General features: G+C 27.9%; 4 protein-coding genes across 4 annotated transcripts; 3 read left to right on the forward strand and 1 right to left on the reverse strand.

Annotated features, from left to right (window-relative positions):
• Positions 1–956: 956 nt before the first annotated feature.
• Positions 957–2,901, reverse strand: LOC141537241 (uncharacterized). The gene is made up of 3 exons (XM_074258103.1): positions 2,157–2,901; positions 1,295–1,806; positions 957–1,216 (listed from the first exon to the last, which is right to left on the reverse strand). Exon 1 carries the CDS (start codon positions 2,897–2,899, stop codon positions 2,159–2,161), a length of 741 nt encoding a protein of 246 aa, XP_074114204.1. The 5' UTR covers positions 2,900–2,901; the 3' UTR covers positions 957–1,216; positions 1,295–1,806; positions 2,157–2,158.
• A 13,667-nt stretch (positions 2,902–16,568) lies between these two features.
• LOC141537197 (uncharacterized) lies at positions 16,569–18,769 on the forward strand. The gene is given in 3 exon segments (XM_074258042.1): positions 16,569–17,623; positions 17,626–17,793; positions 17,796–18,769. Coding segments are annotated over 3 exon segments (2,142 nt in total). The 5' UTR covers positions 16,569–16,623.
• Positions 18,770–19,969: 1,200 nt separating this feature from the next.
• LOC141537198 (uncharacterized) lies at positions 19,970–22,186 on the forward strand. Its single transcript, XM_074258043.1, has 4 exons — positions 19,970–20,228; positions 21,076–21,279; positions 21,605–21,778; positions 22,092–22,186. The coding sequence occupies exons 1-4, from the start codon at positions 19,970–19,972 to the stop codon at positions 22,184–22,186; spliced, it is 732 nt and encodes a 243-aa protein (XP_074114144.1).
• LOC141537199 (uncharacterized) lies at positions 22,183–23,175 on the forward strand. Its single transcript, XM_074258044.1, has 3 exons — positions 22,183–22,365; positions 22,444–22,615; positions 22,714–23,175. Exons 1-3 carry the CDS (start codon positions 22,183–22,185, stop codon positions 22,956–22,958), a joined length of 600 nt encoding a protein of 199 aa, XP_074114145.1. The 3' UTR covers positions 22,959–23,175.
• The last annotated feature ends 246 nt before the right edge of the window (positions 23,176–23,421 follow it).

Below are 23,421 nucleotides of genomic sequence, written 5' to 3' on the forward strand. Positions count from 1 at the left end.
AATTAGACCTGATTAGACCTGTTCATGCATGCTCATGTCTGCTCATGTCTGATTTTTCTTTTAGTTCTATTTTTAAAATTAATTTGTTCCGTATGACGCATCAATTTCTATCCCCTTATTAATTTTAAATGTACAACTTTCATTCAAAATATTGGCTTAAGCATAAAGTTTTTGATATCCAAAATAGATCAGTTGATATCGATAGGCGATAAGTCCTTTCAAGGTGTCTTAAGCTACGCCTTGGTTCATTGCTGTAGTATGAAAGATTGCTGAATTGTAGAACATACAGATAATTCTTAGTTACCTATACGTTTTGAATAAAAAAAAAAATTTTAGATTAAAAGAAAACAACAAAATTATAATTCTGGAATAAACCTTAAAGAAATTTTTTTTTATTACTGTGCATAGAGCCACATGTTAATGAAGTAAAAAAAATACATAGCCGTTTTAAACAAATAACTCTGATATGTAATAAATTATTAATAATTAATAAACTAGGCATAGTTAACTTCCTTAACTGTAAAGATAAGTCATGTATGAAATTAAAATTACTTTAAGTAGTTTGAAAGATACCTCTAAAGTAAAGATAAGTTATATGGTCAAGAGGTAAAGTAACAGTCTGGAAAGCGCGGCATCTACGGTTCGAATCCCCGCAGGTGCAACTTTTTTCCTTTTGGACCTGATCGAGTCAGACATGAACAGATCTGATCAGACCTGAACATGCCTGGCCAGGTCTGATCAAACCCGGTCATTTTTCATACCTGATCAGACCTGAAGACTCATGCCTGTTCATGTCTGATCAGGTCTGATCATTTTTTCCCGGGTTGTCCCAAAGATATAATACTTTCAAAATTAGCAAAATATTTAGGAAATTTTATTTTCCTTTTTTTTTCAAGTACATTATATAATACAGTAATTGTCTTACCGGCTGCTCCATTGATAAATAATTTTAATAATCTGAACTGAGTAGGAATTTCAACATCCGAAAGTAATAAATTACGTAAGACTGGTATTAGATGATTTGCCATTCTTAGTACGAAGTCTGTAGAATTTACAGTTTCTGCTGTAATTCTGGTCCATAAATCAGAAATACACTTGCAGTTTTTTACATTACTGAAAATATTTTTAACTTTTTTCGAGTGTATAATGAAATGTCCTTTTGTCCTCAAGTTATTGTGATGGAAATGAATTTGAGAATTCATTGATGATACTTGATCTAAATGAAGAAAAAAAATATGACTATTTAATTAACTTGGATGATATTTTTATTAATAAGGTATAGCAAGATACTAACCAATGAAACTCCACACAGTTTTACTTTTCTGAAGTCGACTTATCATGTTTTGGAGAACCAATTCACTATTTTTCCACAAGGACATTATATCATTATAAAAACAGTAATTTTCGACTTGAATATTGGTAAGCCAGTGTTCATCATAGTAATCCATCAGATTTTCAAAATGTTGAAATTCATTATTATTTATAGAATTAACAATCTCGCGCAAAGCATTTATAATTTTGCTTTCGGGTAACAAACTGATGGATATTAATTTCGATACTGTTAAGGGGCACACCTAGTGTAACGGCCTAAAAAAAACGTGATTTTTGGGAATTTTTATTAAAAAAAATACTTTATCAATTATTTTAAAATTTTAAGAATATATTTATACATGTTTTAAGAATACATAATGAAATTTTTGAAGAAAAAAATTAAATATTTTTTAAGTTATCGTCGATCTCTAACGGCGCGAAAAAAAAAAGGTCCTTCACTGCTGCAGTGATTCCGGCCTTCTCCGTGGATGAAATCTAAAAAAAAAATATCTCGTTAAACTAGATAATATTGTCTGTACAATGACCTACGATAAAAAAATCAAAAATTGACAATATGGCGGCGTTTTAAAAAAATAGTCGAATTTTACCTAAAATTTTGGTCGTTTGTGGCCTGCGAAAATTCGATTTTTGATCAGATCAAAAAATCGATAGGTCGTTGTACGGAGAACTATATATAGAACATGTAAAAAAAATTCGATAGTGATCGGATCATTTGTTTTTGAGTAATCACTGCAGCAAATTCGGAAAATGCTGTTTCGAGAAAAACGCGTTTAAAGATAAAATGATCGTTTCCACTGTTATAAGTGGTTTGAAATCATATTTACAGCTAATCTGCTATTCCAGGGCCATATAATACACCTTCTTCTTCTTCGAAAAGGGCTTGTTCAGCTGAAGAAGCTTTTCTTCGAGATGATCGACCTTCTTTTGAAGAAGCCCTTTGGCGATAATCAGCGATTCGTATTCTCGTGTCGTCCTTAAGAGCCGCAAAATCTCTTGCTGCAGGTCCAACTATCACTCCCATTACATTGAATATCTTCAAAATTGACGAATAACCGTCATTAAATATTGCAGTTGCAAAATTATTTGACAATTCAATAGTTTTGAAGCCATTATGAAGATGCTTGGGTGAAAAGTGCCAAAGTAAACCGTTGTAGCTTTCATTGTTGTTTTGAGTATTGTTACCTTTACATCTATCAAGCAATTCATATCGAGATAAGTCTTCATAAATAGGTTTTATAGCTTCTTGTACTTCTGGATCCAGTGGGAGGTAATCGTGTTTAAATGTACTAGTGATTCCTTCAGCTTCCGCGCGGCGATAAGCGCACCAACTTTCAGCGCCTTCTGGACAATTTTTATGATTTGGGTTTTTGTCAGTTGAACAGAAATGATAAAATGTTGCCCAGATTGCTTTATACATTTCATCTACATTATCTTGATTCCTCATAATTGCTAAACCATAATATTTTTGGAGTTTATTTATAAAATTTACAGTTAACTTTTGTGATGTTTTACTTTTTCCTCCTAATTTCTTATTAATGTTCTTTACACTTCGGCAACGTGTTCCCATTCTTTTTTCACATGTAGATAGCATTCCAATTTAGCAACAGGAATATCATAAGGATTCAAATCTATAAGTCCTTTGTGGGTAACGCTATCACCATCACCAATATAGCGGGTATATTTTACACCATATTTACTAATGGAACGACCAAACATGTCTTTTACACTATCCACTTCCATTTTTGAGGCAGATCCTTTATGATTGGCATCACATTCTTCATCGTGTAATGATAGCCATTCCTCATAATCTTCAGGTTCGCTATCTTTTTTTTTTCTTCCAAAAACACAACTCTGACAATATGTAGATTTTACGCATGAATCAAGAATTTTCTTGCTGTATTTTCCTGCCAGCGTAACTACTCCGAAACGGGAAGTATGGCCACGTTTTTTCCAGGTACCATCGCCGCTAACAGTCAAATTTGTCTCCGAATTTTCTTTCTTTAATGTAAGCTCTTTTTCTTCATTTATAGCTTGCTGCATACTGAGCTTACAAACAGTTTCGGCTGCAATCTGTAAATTCGTAAAACATCCCGCAAAAGTTTGGTCGTAAAATTTGCATGCTAAATCCATTAATCCACAGAAAAAATTTATCCCATTTATTCCGATGCCCAATAGACGCATCACAGCAACAATACGTTTATTTATTTCAAATGCGTTATTAATCATTGGTCCAGAATTAATATACGAATTGCCACATTCACAAATAATAGCAATTTTGAACCCTAGACCTCTTGAACTTGCTTGATTGAAAGTAACTTTTTTTGACAGGTTTTACACACCACTAAATTACTAATTGCACTAAAAACTGATAAAAATTGCAAAATACAATATCCATGAGATGGGTCAATCACAACATTATTGTCATTATTTTGTAATAACTTTTCTGCGGACGTACTGGTATTCGCAGTAGATTGCTCAAATGTAAATCTATTTCCGGTAAACTTGCGTTTTTTCGCAATTGATCGATGCTTAGGAACATTGTGAGTTCCTTTTTTATTTGAATATGAAGATTGATCACTCATTTTCAAGAAAATAGCACGTGTAAAATTATGATGCGCTCGATACAACGATCACAATGAGACTAAATGTGTCTGGCTCCGAAAATAATTTACGTGGCAGTAAACGAAAAATTTCTAGAAATTTCTAGAAATTATTATAATGATATATTTTTGTATACCTGAGAGCCAACAATAGAAACTGGAATCGTGTTATAGGGGCTGGAAGAGACAGTAGACTCTGAACAATACTTCAGGTACGTTTCGCAGCTAATGACACTCTAGCTGCCGAGTGGCTGCTCTTTAAAATGTTATAACTCAAAAACTATTTGAGATATCGATTTGAAATTTTAATATGTTATTCTTAAAGGTGTAATCTACCGAAATATGAAAAAAAAAATCGACTTTTTCGAAATTTCACACTAGGTGTGCCCCTTAATATTGTCGTACTATCCTTCAAGTCGTGATTTAAACGATGAACTTCATTTATTATGATCTGAAAAAAAAATTAATACACCTACATTATACAAATACTTCGACTTAAAAACTTTTTCGATAACCTGGCAAATTTACTATTAATGATAACTCATATCAGAGTTTTGTAGTATATATCGATGATTATTTTTATACATTGATTGATTAAATAGTTATTATTATGTACAAAAAAGTAAGATATTCATGTTCAATGTTCACTTTAATAAAAAAATTAACTTTACACTTTTTCTCAATTCATATAGAACATCACAATGTCTACCTTCAGGTTTTTAACAGAATTATTCATGACAAAATTTGATGTTTTACTTAATACTGATTTATTAATTTTAAAGATCACAATAGTATTAAAAATGTTAAAATTTAAGTGAAAGATATTTCATTTTTACAAAAAAATATCAATTGTTATTGTTATTAATACTGATTAAAAGATTAATATTTATTTTTGTTTCTATTGTAAATTTGTAATTAATTAATTTTTTTTTTATATTTGTTAAATGATTAATTAATATTTATAACAGAACTATTGTAATTATTTTTGTTGTATAGAATCATATAAAAATAACTTAAATCAACGTTAAGACACTACAATTTTCTAACCTTGCAATGGTTTAAGAACGTTCCTTTAATGATTGCACCAGGAAACACTGCATTTAAGGCTTTCCAATAATCATCATCGAAATCAAAATAAATTTTTGTCGGTGAAAAGTTGGGTTGTAAATTTAATATCCTGCGAAAAATAATTTTACAACTTTCTTCGTTCTTCTGGACTTGAATAATCCATATTAAAGGTAAAATCTGAAAAATGAGAAACATATACAAACTTTATAGCTAGCCAAAAAAAAAGGTATTAAAATATTAATTTAATATTAAACATTTAATATTAATGTTTGTATATTTATATTAATAAATACAGATATACAAATACATGGAGTGAGCAGATACTGGTTCCTGAGCAGGTACTGAGGCTCTTACCTTACTAATACTGAATTAGTTTTTGGTCTATGTGTAAATAAATTTTTTTATCTATAATAAATTTGATTCTTAGTGTATATATATTTTTCATTCATAGATTTTTTTGCCTTACATGATCCTTATACTCAGCCGAAATTGCCGTCAATTGAAGAGCATCGAGATCTTCGAAAACTTGTTGAGTTGATTGAATAAATAATGTCGTAGGCTGAAGTTGAGTTAGAAGAATTGAATCATAAAGAATCATTGAGACATTTTCACCTTCATTATTTTCCAGAAAAATAATTTCTGTTTTTCCTGCGTTATGCAGATTGATATTTTTGAAAAGTGGACTTCCTAATTTTAGTTTTATGTCGTCAATTGATGCTACTCCAGGAAATACTCTACTCTCTAGCCATGTTTGCATCCTTCTCTTTATTGTATCAAAACTCAGTAGATCGGCGCCTTCTCGATGTCTATAATACAATATTAAAAATATTATAAATTGAATCAAATAGCATATATAATATACAATATAAAGCATTTTTAGCGTAACATCGAAAAATATTACATTTGAGTATTTTTATAATTGGGGAAAAAAACAAAACAATATTAAAAATATGAAAAATATGCCGTTAGATCTAATACAAATACGTAAATTTATACAACAAACCTATTAAGTTTTTTTTTTTTTTTTTTTTTTAAGATTTTCCGGTCATAAAATTAATTGACAAAAATAATAAATACAGGATAAAGACTACCTTAAGTTAAAGATATTTGTATAAATATAATTTTGCGATTCAATTAATAGATTTTAGATAGCTAATATGACTGAAAAATTATAGGACGATAAAAACTAAAAACATGCTTGTTCATGAATTTTTCGAAATTTTCAAGAACATGAAATAAATCGAAAAAATTATAAAACGCGACCAAATTATAGCTTAAACTAAATATACTTAAGTTAGATTTAAGAATGTTAAATTAAATTTCAGAATGTTAGAATTTTGTAGTTTATTGTTTGTATTATTACTATAGAATAGCTATTATTTTTTATCAATTTAATGCACAAATGTAGAAATAATTTTATCAGCTCGTTCACAAGAATAAATAATTAATGATAAACTGTGCTAAATAAAGAATCTTCTCATTGTAATAAAGATTTTAACATTTCACTTAAACTAATAACTTGCAAATCAACTAATAACCTTGCATGTGTATTGATTGTAAATATTTAGTAAATGTACTTTTGGTTCAACTTAGTGGACTTTAATAATATTGGTAAAGAGTAATCTTTTTAGTGAATTTTAAGTCTATATTAACTACGATTTTAAAGTAGAAATTTTTTATTTTAAACTTATTTGCGACTTTTTAGGAGGTAACGTTTTATGAAATCAGTTTAGATTATTTTTACATCACAAATAGCTGACCTCTAAAAAATTTCGAGTCTGTTGAAGCTATATAAGTATATAAATTTTCATGGTTAATATTCATAAATAATAAATTCATAAATAATAGTTTAAAAAAAATTAAAAAACACTCTTTTTATGAAAAACCAAAATAATAAATGAAAAATACATTTTTATGCATTTGAATTAAGAATAGTATAAGAAAAATAAGGTATAAGGTTTACCCCTCCATGCGAACTTAAGAACATGACATCATACACCATGAAAAATCAGGTTTTTTATTTTATTATTATTTAATGGCTATAAATAATTATAAAAAATTATTTAAACTGTTCAGTAATCATTTCCCTTAGCAACAAACCTTGTTTTATATCATTTCTTTACGTATAAACAATTTAAAATGCGATTAAATTCGAGGAAATCGGGGTATTTTAATTTTTAGGCGATAGCAGAGATATATCTTCACAGTAAAAAATTTTGTGCAATTTTAACACAAATAGTGTGTAAAAATAACACAATCATATGTTAAACAAACTATCTATAGATATAGTATGCATACAAAATTTGACACATTAAAATGTCAAAATAACACAAAAAAATATTATATTTCAAAAATTACACAAAATTTTTTACTGTGTTCGCGCGTTCGCGCTTAAGACATGGAAAATGTTAATATATATGAATTAATAATAGTGTGAATAAGAAAAATAAATAAGTAAATTAAAAAAGCGTGGAGTGCATTTTTAGATATTATCAAAATGATAATCCTTCTATTCATATCTGTCCATAAAATATTTTTAACTATTACCACCATGCACTCCACACTTTTCCAAAAATAAAATACATATTTTTCTTATTTACACTATTATTCATTTATATATATTACAATTTTTTGCACTATTCGAAATTTAAATTTATTAAAAATTATTATTTATTTTGGTTTTTTATAAAAACTGTGTTTTTCAGTTTTTTTTTTTAATGTTACTTATTTGTAACTTACAACAATGATACGTCATTATATATTAATTCAAGATTACGAAATTGGTGTTTCGTTGCGATATATAAATCTCGAATAAACCGAGCTTTGAATTCTGCATTGGGATCTCGTTCATGAGTATGTTTACTTCGATTATCGACATAAGTAAAGTCGTCTGTCGCAGACAAGGTACCTTGGGCACTACAAGCATCTGATTCTGCGTGAGAACAAATTAAACGTCTGAAACCAATAAATTATAAAATAAATATAAAGGTTTATTAAATTTGAGTATAAGAAAATAAATATTATATAAGATCTACAAAATCAAAGAAAATGCCATCTAAAATATTTTATCACTTAATTTATTTACTACAAATTGTTAGAATTAAAAAAAAAAAATGATGCTATCAAACCGATTTAGCTTTGAGATAATTATTCGTTGATTAATAGGCTTAGCTTAGTTAATTTGTTAACTCATAGGATTAATTAATACAGAAAATTGGTAAAATAAGCTAAGCTAATCAGTTATATATATTATTAACTTTTAAGGTCTGTTTAACCGGTTAAATTGTACAGCTCTGCTTAAAACATACCGAGCACCATCTTTTAATTGTCTTCCGTATCGAAATACGTAGCCATCAAAAACCCGGTCCGGTAATGAATCAATATAAGATCCTCTTCTGTTTCGGTTGTTTGCCATAGATAATTTATTGCACGATAAATTTAGAATCTGTAAAACAAAAAGGAGTTAAATTAAATCGAGTTTAAGAAATTATTGAACCTCGGTTTTAAAAAAACAGCAGAGTAAAACATTTCGTAAGCTAAAAGCCCCAATATATGCTCAGGACCCAGTATATGATCACTCCATGTATTTGTATATTTATATTCGTGTATATAGATATACAAATACATGGAGTGATCATATACTGGTTCCTGAGCATCTACTGGGGCTCTTACCTTACTCTATTAAATACATTTCTTTGAATGTTTTCAAATTCTTTTACCCAACAAAAAAAAATTGCCAATTTAAAAAAATTGGCTTGTTTTCAAATAGCTATAACTTTTTCAGAATTCAACGTTTTTAGGAAGATTTCTTTTCTAAGTTTTTGTTGTAAAATCTGCTTCAAGAATAAACAAAAAAATATTTTAACTATTCTTTATCATTAATTTTCAGAATATAAGATAAAACTCAAAAATTTGTCGATAATTATCTTTTCTGATTTTTTTATTGCTCTAAGCTTTGATATTTTCTGCACGTCGTCTAATTTCTTCGATCTATTGTTTTTTCGATTTTTCTTTTCAATTAAAAAAATTTTTTTTTTTATATTTATTCATTTTCATAAAATAAATCGGAAAATCTTAAAGAATTCTTAGAAAACTTAATTTGATAATTAAATTTGAAAGAAAAAAATTTAAACAAAAATAGGAAAAGAAATTTTATGAAACTTCACTTTTTACATTTTTTTAATAAAAAATATATATATATAAAACGTATTGATAGGTAAATAAATAAAAAGTTATTTCAATCAAAATAGTGACTTCGTTTTTGTCAAATTTTATTTTGAGTTGAGTAGAAAATTTGAAAATATTCTAAGCGTGTTTTGAGGGGGTAAAAAAGGGGCCAAAAACAAAGCTTGTATCAGAAATGACACATTTATGTGTTGGGACGATTATCTGTATTCTCTTACAAAAATTAATGGAATTTCACTGATTTATTTTAAGAGAGTAGAAATTGTAGGCAAATATATATTTTTATTTACTGAAATGTAAAGATAACACAAAGAAGTATTGAGTTAAAATTATTTGCACAAAATTTTATTCTGTGCAATTAAAAAAAAATTTTTTTTTAAATAATTAGCTCTGTGCAAAGTGCATATATTTATAATAGAAAAATTCAAATATTCTTAATTATTTTCAACTGATTTTAATCATTTGCAATTTTTTTTTCTAACTAGAAAGTATTTGAGCACATTATGAAATGGATATATTTTGAGTAACAAGCACACAAATTTGCACTCATGCCAAATTCCATTTTCTAAAATCTGTAACGTACATGTGTTCTTAAAACTTTAAAAATTATTGCATGCTAATTCATACATCTTGTAGGATTATACAAATATTTTTGTTGTTGTAAATAGCATGAAAAAGGTTTAAGTGTGCTATTTTATTTCCTTTTTATAACTTTAATTTTATTCTATAGTATTTCAGTTATAATATTAAATTTTTTTACAAAAGAAAACAAAAATAATTATGATTTATATTTCCTTTGTCTGTAATATCTTCAAGCACAAAAAGCAATATGAACAAGTTTTTCGATATTTTTTGAAGTTTTTAGAAATACTATAAACAATATTTTGAAAAGATGTTTTCAAATATAATGATGAAATACGAATTACGGATTTGCGCGCTTACACACACAAAAATATTCCATATAGTAAGTACCCTTTCCATAAACACACTTCTTTTTTTACTTTACCTCTCTCTACTAACAGAAGATTATATGCGCATGCGTTATGCGCCATTGTTATCAAAAACAAAATGGTTTTTCATTTATACAAAAATTGCTTTAATTGAAATCTTCATAATATATCTGATTTGAGGTAATCATAAATAAAATCTTTTTAGTTCAAAAATATAGTTTGTAATACGATTTCGAGGTGTTCAAGCTCAAAAACAAATGACATTCTCTTGAAAACCCTCTTCTCCCAATACTTAGAGTCAAAAATGTTTTTAATAAAATAAAAATAAATACAAGAATCTCGAACTTTTGGAAAATTTTTAGCAGACCGTGTTTTCATTTGAAATTGCCCTAACAGGAATTGAAAAAAATATATATTTTGTAATTCTGTAGGATTCAATATTTTGAGACTTTCAGCTGAAAATTCTTAAAGTAAAGCTTGAAACACAATCTTAAAAGATAATGTCAAAAACATTTTTCGAATTTTTTCGTTTTTTTTTACTTTTCAATTCGCCAATTTGAAAAAACTTTCAAAGTAAATGATGGTATAGACTAAATAGTGTGTTTATAAATCTTTGATTTATTTTTTCAATATTATTAATCATTTTCATAAGTTTTATCATGTCTATTAAGTAAAGAAAAAAAACAAAATGCTGCGGAATTATTTTGTCAGTTTATCTTTGTATATTACATAATATTATATAAAATTTCTTAGCTAAAATATTAAAGTCAAGCTTAAAAGCTACAAAATGTATGTTCTTTTTTAGAACTCATTACTACAATTTCTCGCTGAATAAGAACTATAAAATATCTGCTTATGTTTCTGTTTAGATAATTTGAATCGTTTTGTTAATAGTAGAATCATTATTATTTTTTTTTCTAATAATTAAGAAAAACAAGGAAGCAGTTGGATCTCAAATTATCTACTGTTATTCCAACATCGAGCTTCATTTACATTAATCTATTAAAAATATTTTATGATAAATATTTAGAAAATTATTGTACAGTTTATAACTATTATGAACTAAGTTTTTCAATGTTTCTTAGTTACACGTAAATTTCACTATTAATTTTATTCAACGAGATTTGTAAAAGTTATTTTTTTACTTATTTTCTTTTTCGTTGTATCCAAAACTGAAAATAATGCAACTCTTTGCTTAACTACGAATGAATAATTTTTTGGATTATCATTTTCATAGAGAAAATAATGGAATTATTATTTTTTTGGCCATACATTATAGTAAATGCCTGGTCAAGTAATTACAGTTATGGTGGTCATCTATTCATTGAGATAGTTTGAACGATACCCTTTGACAATACATTGCATACAGGGACCTAATAAGTTATATTGTTATAGTTACCTAATAACTTTTTTTGTACATAAATAATATAATAAGTTCAGCGAAATAAACATTAAACATTTTTAATGCGACGGTTTGAAAAATAAATAAGAATGTTGAATAAGCTATACGTTTTTTTATTTGCTATATTTATAAATAATAAGAATTTCTTTTAATAGTAAAAATTTTTTGAGGAAGTCTGTCTGTCATTATTTACTCATTACAGGTATTTTAAATGATAATAGAATTTTCTTCTTTAATATAATTTGAAAATATTCATTTTCACTACTGTCAAAGTTTCTATTTTTCATTGAGATAATCTTTTCTATTCAGAGAGATGCACGGATAAAAAAATTAACTTGCCTCCATAGCAAAAACTTAGGACAAAGATCACCATTTTGCAGAAAATTAAATTTTTATTTAATTTTAATTTAATAAATAATAGTCACAGATTTTTTTTTTTTGTCACAAGTCCACACACAGTGATAGAAGAATTTAACATTTTACTAAGAGATTTTCAAGGGAAAACTAAATATTTTTAGTTATATCAACAATTAATAAAATTTATTAATTTTTCACAAATATTTATCAGGCGATTACTATCGAAAGATTTATTTATAACCAACTCTGTCTAACCTATTTTTCTACAGTCGTTCACATTAAAAAAAATTTTTGTAATTGCTTTCAACTCAATAAATAAACTTGAGGTTAATTATTCCGTTTACTTTTTACTGTTTTTTAATGTTAATTAACATTTTTATCAAGTTTATTAATCGTTTATATATTAAAAATATATTTTTTTATTCGTGAAATATTAATTCTTGAAGAACGTTGAAATTCTTCAATGAAATGATTTGTGAATTATTAATTATTTATTTAATACTAATACCTTTTTTTTAATCTACAAACAAATAATTCCAAATAAATAATGTAACTTTCAATAAAAAATTATTCGTACTGCGTCCGTTAACAAATCACCATACATACTGGACACTCTCGTCTGAGCCAGTGCGACCTGAACCTGAGCACGTTGAAAACGGCATAAAGTGGGGGAACTTTTTACGCGCGATCTGGCCGTACTGGATCCAAGCGGGAAGGAACCGAGTGTAAAATGAAAATAAAGAAAGAAGGATGGCACGTGCCAAGTGTCACCAACACACGCCCCGGAGAAGTAACACAAAATCGTATACTTTTGTTTTTTTGATTTCAAGAATCTGAGTGTATATATTCCCTTTAAGAGAAAGAGGTATACTTACAGCCGACGCCGATCGGCGGGAAAGATCATACAGTCTCGGATTAATTTTTACGTATAATTATAACAGCTGATAACTAATGAAGTTATTTATTTTAAATAAATATGAAATAATTCTAAATTATTATTGAATATAAATTATTGGTATTTATTGTTACTTAGAATGCCAAACAAAAAATTAATAAAAAAAAACATTTTTTTTTATTCCTAGCTAATTTTTTTCATAATACTACTAGGTAAAATCTAAAATTGAAAAAAAAATTTAAAAAAAAATGGAAATTTATCAAATGTTCTCTGAGATAGAGTCATTTGTTTATGAGCGCGCGTGTTTTACTATACGAAATTCTTCATTAAAAAAATTATATTTCGTAATCTGTTGGTCGTAGAACATTGCTATTTTTTTTAGTTCGTTCATTATTTATTTTTCTAATTTTCCTTCGTAGGATGTCTTGACTCATTTTCAATAGTTTACGAGATACTTTTAGCCCACAGAATTTAGTCAGTTTAACCCAGTTTGGCTGTGTCCACTGGAAGTTGATCGAAAAATTATAATTTCTTGGAATTTCGATACCAAGTACGTTAACATAAAATTCTAACAAGTTTCAAATATGGCGGTCTCAATTTGTTTATAATTAACAGGCAAACAAAAAAACGTAAATTAAAAATTAAATATCTCTGAAACTATTAATCTGGCGGGTCAAGTTTTCACATAAAATTTGTAGAGCTTAAAAAAATTTACAACTTTGATTTTAGGTAAATCCCGTCAGACTGATAGTTTATTAGTTATTAACAATCGAAGTTTTATAAACAAATTGAGCTAGCAAGCTGAAAAATCAACCGATTTCATTTTTTATTTTTTTTCACATATTTCTGATAATAAAAGGAACATTTTCAACATTTTTCAAAATTTTTATCTAAAAAATTTGATTTTTAAAAATCAAAAAACCGCTTTTTCTTTGGAAGTCAATATCTCCAGAACTAAATTTACTACAGCACTCGCAACTATCCTCAAAAATCGAGAATTTAATTGCGAAAAACTTGGCTATTTTGAAAAAAATTAATTTTTAATTGGGGTCAAATAATAGTTGAACGCGAGCGAATTTTCGATAAAGTGAGCGCGTTTGCTACCCGGACTGATGGTAGTGGGAGAACTCTACAGTAGTGCTCAATGGATATAAAAAGATAAGAACAGTTGTACTGTGCTAGGGGAGCCGATATCAGTTGAGCACTACTGTGGAGTTCTCTCACTACGATCAGTCCGGGCAGCGAACGGGCTCACTTTATCGAAAATCCGCTCGCGTTCAACTATTATTTGACCCCAATTAAAAATTAATTTTTTTCAAAATAGACAAGTTTTTCGCAATTAAATTCTTGATTTTTGAGGATAGGTGCGAGTGCTGTAGTAAATTTAGTTCCGGAGATATTGACTTCCAAAGAAAAAGCGGTTTTTTGATTTTTTAAAATTAAATTTTTTAGATAAAAATTTTGAAAAATGTTGAAAATATTCCTTTTATTATCAGAAATATGTGGAAAAAAGAAAAAATGAAATCGGTTGATTTTTCAGCTTGCTAGCTCAATTTGTTTATAAAACTTCGATTGTTAATAACTAATAAACTACACAGTGTAAAAAATTTTGTGTAATTTTAACACAAATAGTATGTAAAATAACACGATCAAATGTTAAAAAAACTATCTATAAATATAGTATGCATACAAAATTTGACACATTAAAATGTTAAAGTAACAAAAAAATGTGATATTTACAAAATTACACAAAATTTTTTACTGTGTATCAGTCTGGCGGGGATTTACCCAAAATCAAAGTTGTACATTTTTTAAGCTCTACAAATTTTATGTGAAAACTTGACCCGCCAGATTAATAGTTTCAGAGATATTTAATTTTTAATTTACGTTTTTTTTGTTTGCCTGTTATTTATAAACAAATTGAGATCGCCATTAGAAACTTGTTAGAATTTTATATTAACGTACTTGGTATCGAAATTCCAAGAAATTATAATTTTTCGATCAACTTCCAGTTGACACAGCCGATTTGGCAATTGAATTTCTACCTTTTTTTTTTTTTTTTTAAGTGAAAATGACCTACGTATGTTTCTGAGTATTTAAAAAAAATTGCAATTTGGCCAATTTGTATTGGAAGTCGTAAACAAACCGCCTAATATTTTCTCTGCCGACTGGACTAATATACTATACGATCGATTTCGATCGATGAGTAGTATTGCTAATGCCCTCAGACATTCGAAGTCACAAGTTCAAAATCCCGATTGAGATGATGATTTTTTTTTTTTTTTTAATGAATAAATAAATTACTTATCTTCTTTTAACCTAATTTTATTAAATTAATTGATCATTTTCAATTTTATAATTATGCAATTGTAAAACTAGTAAATGATAATTATACCTCAATTTTCTGACTATTGTTTAAAATTTTTGTAATTATGCGAATATAGTAAAATTATGAAATATATGGTGTATTTCCATCGTTAAATACATTTGTTATGGTATTATAATATTTACTGTTAAAAAATTTTTTAGTAATTTTACAAAAAAAAGTGTAAGAAGTTGTTACTCATCACAACTTATCAAGTATAATTTAATTTTGTACTTGCACTGTATGATTAATTCGAACTTGGTTAAAGAAAATTACAAAACATTTGTTGTAATTTATAAAATACTTATCTGCAAATTTTTTTCTAATATTACAACACAAATATTGTAATTCTATCAAATTAGGATTATTATAAATATTTCATAATTTCAGTATCCCGCAAAATTGTTTTTTAATATAATTATATATAGGTACCCGACTAGAAATTTCAGTGAGGCATGCCGAAGAATCAATTCGGGGCAAGTTTGGCTTGCCTCACTTAGGCCTGCCTAGGTTGCACCTCATTAAAACCACGTTAGGCAGAACGAAAATTGGCATGCCGAAGATATTCCAAATTTGGTTAAGATCCTGAAACTGTGTGGCATTGCCAAAGTCCGGCATACTATGGAAATGCCGAACTGGTTTCAAGTAACGATAACTTGAGTTGTGCCAAAATTTGGCTTGCCAAACTTGGACGTAATCAGGAAATTCTACGGCATTGCCTAAGTCTGGCATACCATAAAATTTCCAAACTTATTTGAAGCAATGATAACCAAATGCTTGCCAAAGTTCGGCTTGCCAAACTTGGACGTAACTAGGAAAGTCTATGGCATTGCCTAAGTCTGGCATACCATGAAATTTCCAAACTGATTTGAAGCAACGATGACCAAATGCTTGCCGAAGTTCGGCTTGCCATAATTGAACGTAACTAGGAAAGTTTAATGGATTCTTTAAGTCTGATATATCATAGGGATACCAAACTGGTTTCAAGTGACGATAACCTGAGTTTTGCCTAAGTTTGGCTTGCTAAACTTAGACGTAACCAGGAAAGTATACGGCATTGCTTAAGTCGGGCATACCATGGAAATGCCAGATTGGTTTTAAGTACTGATAACTAAAGGCTTGCCGAAATTGGGCTTGTCAGAATTGGGCGTAACATTAGTGTTTTCTCGCCTTAGCTTCTTGAGGTGGGATTATTTGTCCTCGAGTCATTTTAGCTCAGTTTTGTTGTAGCGCTGTCAGTATGTGCATCGTGTATTATTCTTAAACTAATATCAATATTATAGCGAATGGATTGAATTTTTTTATATGTGTTAAAATTTTTTTCTAATTATTGAGTTTTCTTATGTTTTTATGAACATTCATATTGTATCAGTTAATATTACTATTAGAAAATTTTTCTTCAATAAACTACTTAGTGGATAATTATTTGTGTTCATCTCATGGCGATTTAAGTTATTTATAACGATAAAATGTTTATCGTAAATAATAAGTCTTTTCGAAAGCGTGAGCTTAATCGCTTAAGAGTCGCAAAATTTCGTAAAGCGCGACATCAGCTATCTTATTTAGAACAATCTGTTTCACTCGATAGTGCAAGCAATGAAAATGTAAATTTAAGTGATAGTGAGATGCCTCGTAATTTATTACCAATGGATAATACTGATCGTGTTACCGGTCAAAATCCTGTTTGTGAACAAATGAATGAAGAAGTGTTCAATGAAGAATCAGTGATGGATATTTCAGTGTCAGATAATTTAGAACAAAATAATGAAAGTAGTTTTGAACATAGTGTTGATGAACAATTTAGAAATATAACGGTGACCTCAGACTCTGATAGCGATAATGAAATAAATAATGCGATGGACAATTTAAATGTTATTGACAAAATTCGGCAATGGGCATTGATTAATCCTCTTCTTCCCCATACTCGATTAGAACAACTGATGGATATATTGAGAGAACAATATCCAGACTTACCTAAAAGTGCCAAGACATTTTTAGGCACTAATAGTTCCACATATAAAATTGAAAATTTTGGCAATGACGAAGAGTTCGTTTATTTTGGAATTAAAACTAATTTAGAAAAATGTATAAATATTAAATTACATGAGACCAATGATATCGAATTATTAATTAATGTTGATGGTGTGCCATTGTTTAAGTCAAGCAGAAAACAATTATGGCCAATTTTATGTCAAGTTTTTAGCCATTACAATCATTACAAACCATTTCCTGCAGCTATTTATTGTGGTAACAGTAAACCTAGTGACGTCCATTGCTTTTTAGCAAAATTTATTGAAGAAATAAATGAATTACAAAATACTGGAGTTATGATTAATAATCGTTTATTTAATGTATCCATCAAAGGATTTGTATGTGATAGGCCTGCTCGATCACTGCTAAAAATTATGAAAAATCACGGAGGATATTATGCTTGTGAACGATGCACAGTCAAAGGTCAACGGTATAAAAACGGACTATTTATCCTCTAACAACTAATTGCACACTGAGAACTGATGAATCATTTAGGAATCAATCTAATTCAGAACACCATACTGGAATGTCACCATTGCTTCTTATTGAACCTAAAATAGATCTAGTGAATCAATTTGTACTTGATCCAATGCACTTATTATTTTTAGGGTTATGAAAAAATTACTAGAGTGTTGGATAGATGGTACAATTAATAAAAAATTAAAAATAAGTAACACTGATAAAACTCGGTTGTCTAGCCTATTAACAAAAATTAAAGTCCCTGCAGAGTTTCAAAGAAGCACTCGCTCATTGACTGATTTTAACAAATTCAAATCAACGGAGTTCCAATTTTTGCTATTATATGCAGGACCTGTTGTATTTAAAAAAATTCTTGCTGAAACAGTCTATAAGCATTTTTTACTTTTGCACGTCGGCTGCAGAATATTATGTTCCAGTGAAATTGCTGTTCAAAAAACAGAACATGCAAAAATGTTTTTAACATCATTTGTCCGTATTGCACCCTTAATATACACTTTGCAATTTCTTGTTGGAAATATTCACAGTGTTTATCACCTTGCTGATGACGTAGCATATATGCAGTGTTGCTTGTCTGGGATGTCAAGTTACTCGTTTGAAAATTTATTAGGCAAAATTAAAAAACTGTTGAGAAGTGGCAATAAACCCCTTGCTCAATTATGCTGTCGATTTAATGAAATTTCAACGAGTATGTGTCCTAAACCTAAATTATCAGAAACAATCGAAATAGTTAAGGAATTTAAAGACGATGACATTGATGAAGTTATTATAAAACGGATAAAATTTAAAAATGTTTTATTGACTACTAAAGCCCCGAATAACACTGTTCTATTAGAAAATAATGAAATTTTCGAAATCCATAAAATTTTCCGATTTTCCACGGATAATAGCATTTTAACAAAGATTAGTGGGAAAATATTGAAGAAAAAAAAACCATTATTCACTTATCCATGTAACTCAGAACACTTAGAAATGTGGAAAGTGAGTGCGAAAAGTAAGATAATGGCCACATATAAAGTTACTAAAATTGCTAAAAAAATGCTGTGCATTGATTTGAGTAGTGACGGCAATGAAAAACTATATGTAATGCCATTACTACATATGTAAATACGTTTTTTGGTGAGACTGTACAGATGTGAAGGAATTTTTGGTGATAGTGTAGATTATATTGGTAAATATTTTGTTTAAAATAATCAGAATGAACAAATGACAATTTAACTTGATTTTTAAAAATTTAGTTTGTTATAAACATTTGATATTCATAATACTAAAGTAACATCATTAAAAATAATAAAAACAAAATTTGTGCAGATTCTTTTTTAGATAAATATGAAAATTAAAATTAACTATTTAATTTGTTTTTAAAATACCCGCACGAGTAAGTGCAAATAGCTACCCGCAGAAATTAACACTTATAATTTTATTGCATTATTTATTTCGAAAACTAAATATAAAAAATTAATTGTGTGCATTGTTGATGAAACTGAAGTTATAACTATGAAACGAAGTTTGACAAACTATTGATGTACCTGACTTGCATGAACCCACGGTTACCGAAGATTTGCCGAAGTTCGGTTTGCCGAATTTGGGCGTAGCTTGGAAAAACTATGGCAATGCCGAACTTTGGCTTGCCTATAGTGGAATCAATGAGGCGTGAATTCGGCTTGCCAAAGTTCGGAAATGTATTGTTATATATTTTGAAAACAAAGAAGTAAATGAGTGATAAGGGCGGTATACTTAAGAGTGAAACATATACATCCATACATCAACATCAACAGCGTCTGTATTTTATTTGATTTTTTCTCGAAGGACTATTTTACGACGATGTGTACGACTGAGAGAGATCACATATTCTACATGCATTGGAGTTTAACGGATTGTATCTGAGCCTAGTTGGAAAAAAATTGTTCATACAATAAATAAATGTGATATTTTATGATAGTTAATTTTTTATATAATATATATCTAAGCAGTTCAACATAGTGAGCCGACATTTGTGAAATCGCGCGGGAAAGACACAGCTTGCCGGAATTATTGAGTCAAACATTGACTTGAAACTTGACACCAATACAATCGATATTTCTGGTGGTAGAAGAACAAATGAATATTTGAGGTTAATATACATATAGAGCTCATTAGATTGACAGAGTAGGAGAAAAGCATACAGTGTATCCGAATTTCTTACAAGTGTCATTGTATCTGAACAAGTTGTCAGGAGTAGTTCGCGAGTTTTTGTATTATTAAACAAAGGATTGCAATTACACAAAATATTCAACAGGAATATCGGCATTTTTTTTATTTAATAAAATGGGCGATAATTTAGAATGGAAACACCGGTTGGTAGTTTTTCTAGGAGATAAAACAAAGTCGCAAAAACAAGTGATTGATATAGTGCCAAGTGAGTGGATTTATGCGGATAATGCTTATGAGGAGTTGAGGTGTAAATTTATGCCAGAAAAAACGTATAATGATAAAAATCTGAAACTACTTAATGAAATGGTAAAAAAATGTGTTGAACCCTGCAGTGATTGGCCGTCTTACTCGGTAGAAATTCGTGGACGAGCACGTAAGTTAAATTTTTTAAATAATACTGAAATTAGCAAATGACAATAAAGTTAGCCGTTAATTAAAAATTTTTTTGTTGAAAATATTACAAAAAAATTATTTTTTTAAATTTCGTTTGTAAAAATTTTAAAAAATGTAAGTGCAATAAAAAAAAAAAAATATTTTTTAGTTCTAATTTAATAAATAAAGTAAAAATAATACTAAAGTTAGCTGAAGTTTTTAATTTTTTTGTTTTTTTTTAATAATTAAATTAGAACAGAAAATTATTTTTTTAAAATTGCATTTACAGTTTTTCAATTTTTTTACAAATGAAATTTTTTTGTAATAATTTTTTGAATAAAAAAAAAATTCTAAATAATTTCTAAATTTCTTCTAATAAATATACTATTAGATATTCTTTTAAATATATTATAAATAATTTTCTAAGCTAGCAGACATGTTCTTTGTGTTTTTTTTTTTTTTTTTTTTTTTTTTTTTTTTATAATTATTATTAAATATAGTTTATCATTTTTAATATTAAATAGTACTATAATGTTTATAGAAAAATATAATCACTACTAATGGCTACACAGAATTCATTACAGTTTTACAATTTTTTTCAAAAATGAATGTAAAAATAATTTCATTTCGAAATTTTAAAGATTTGTACGAGTAATTTTTATTAATAATTTGTATTACATTTTTTTGTAAATACGAAAAAAAATTAATAAATATGAGGATGTCTGCTAATTTCTAAATTAAATTTTTTCACTACTTTTTATTTGAGCATTTGTCTAATGAGGCAAGAGGGCACGAGTCAATGCATACTATGCGCTATATTAACAACTAACTAATCGACTGTTTTATAGGTTCATATGAAGAAGCTGAAAAACTTATGGATAAGTTACAGTACCAGCCGTATGCGTATTCTACTGATAACGAAGCCAGTGCTAAAAATAAAGCAAAAAATGATAATGAATATTTTAAATCTAAAAATTTATCACCTAACAATGCTAAAAATTTGCTCAATGATGCGACTTTAGATTTAACTGCTGATCTTCAATTAACTTCTGGTAAATATAAATTTTTTTTAAACTTATAGTTAACGTATTTTTTAAATTTATTGCAAAATTTTTTAATTAAATTACGTTAATCTGTAAATTTTCATCGTTTAGATCCTAAAAAATACTGTCTCATACTGGAAAAAGCAGCGGAAAAAAGTAAAGGACCCTAAAAATAGAACAAAAACTGCTCGTGAGTAATTTATTTATTATAATCTTAAAACTTGCGGAAGTGAATGATAAAATGAGAATAATAACATTAATATTAATATTAATTAATTAGTATCGTTTTATAACTGACATATTTAAATACTAAATTTTTAAATATAATTTATAGAAACACGCGGAAAGAAACGTAAAGCATCATCGTCGGAGGATTCATCGGGAGATCACTCGATAGAAAGTTCAAGTTCTGAGGAAGACGATCACGCGAAGCGTAAACATGTTACTACTAAGTTAAACAAAAAGATAGTACTAATGTCATCCATGGAAAAAACTCAAGTTCTGAAGAGTCAGATAAAGAAATCATCAAAACTCACTCTAAAACAGACATTTTTAATCAACAAAAGCAATTAAATAACAATGAATCCGAAGAACATTGTGTAGACGAAGGTATTATAATAAATATAGTTTATTTGATTAAACTAATTTTTAATTCATCATTTTTCATTAGTGGATAATTAATTTAGTTTTTATAGTCATAAATAGTTTATTTTTTTATCTTAAAGTAATTAATATTCACAATATTGTAATTAATTCACTGTAATCGTTAATAATATTAAAATTTTATGGTAATAAATTTATAATATTGAAATTTTTTTCAGAACTCTTAGCGAAAGTTTTGACCAAACTATTGGCGCCACTGATTAAAGAGCAAAAAGCATTAATTCACAGCTTAGTTCGTTATCCAAAGCAATGAATGATTTGAAAGGTACTCTTACTCAGATGCAAAGAGTTTGTGAATCATCTGTTCCTACGGATTCGACATTTGATATCAATTGCGATGATAACGATTTCAAAATACCTTGCTCTGCAATAGTAGATTTCAATAAATTTGATGGCAAATTGAAATCTGATAAAGAGTATCGTAACAAAATTGTAAGAGTTTTATATGATTTATTTTTCTTCTAGAATTTTTAGTTTTTATAAATTTAAATTTATATTATGTTTTTATAGGTTTGTAAACTCTCAGCATTGACTAATCCTAATCAAGCAATAACTAGGAGCACCACTGCTATGATGCGTTTAGGATTGTCCCGTGAATTAGCTTTGAAATTCAACTTGAAAAAACCGAATGAGAAAAAAAATCACATTTTTATCGAAACAGAATTCTATAAGCTAATAAAAGGTATTCTACATATAACTATTATAAATTCTAAATAAATTAGTAAGCATATGAATAAGTGATATCATTAATTAAATTTTATGATTATTTTTTTTTTTCAGGAGTACTCGTTACAAAGTTTTCAAAATCCGTAAATGACCCATTGCCTGACGCGACAGTCAATGACAGTATTTCTTCCGTTTTAAATCATTGTTTCGACTGGGAAGGTGGTAGAACTGAAAGAAAAAAATTAGCAGCTCAAAGAAAAAAGGCAAATATTGACCCAAAACTTGGACCGAAAGATTTTCTTAATACTGACATCGTTGAACAAAAAAAAGATGACCATGAAACTAATGAGTCTGAGTAATTTAGTACATTAATTATTTTTACTATTTTTTTGTTACTTAAATTTTTTTTTTATATTAACATTACTGTTATATTCAGTTTTCAAGTTAAAAATAACATAAATTTTATTAAATGACTTAATTCTTTCCATTAAGTTCATAATTTCAAAATTTCTCTCGTTACATTTGAACAGCTTTCGATAGCTATTAGAAACTTAAATCCTGCAGTAAATCAGCATAACCAGTGTTGGATTTCAATCAATATTCTTAACAGCCATTTGTAAGTCATCTGTGCATGATTAATACATAATTAATTGATTGTTATCTGTCTTTTCCAAAAATAAACAGTCTGGAAATCTTTCTCGTTCTGAGTTATTTATTTCTCACGGTTTTAAAGTTTTTGTTTAAACCAACAATCACCCTAGCTCTTAAGAATAGTAGTTATTATTAATTTAGAAATAATATGGTCGATGAGTTATTAATCCC

The sequence above is a fragment of the Cotesia typhae genome, unplaced genomic scaffold (assembly GCF_013202065.1).
Source record: "Cotesia typhae breed Kobodo isofemale line unplaced genomic scaffold, CoteBio_Ctyphae scaffold_70, whole genome shotgun sequence".
Lineage (NCBI taxonomy): Eukaryota > Metazoa > Arthropoda > Insecta > Hymenoptera > Braconidae > Cotesia > Cotesia typhae.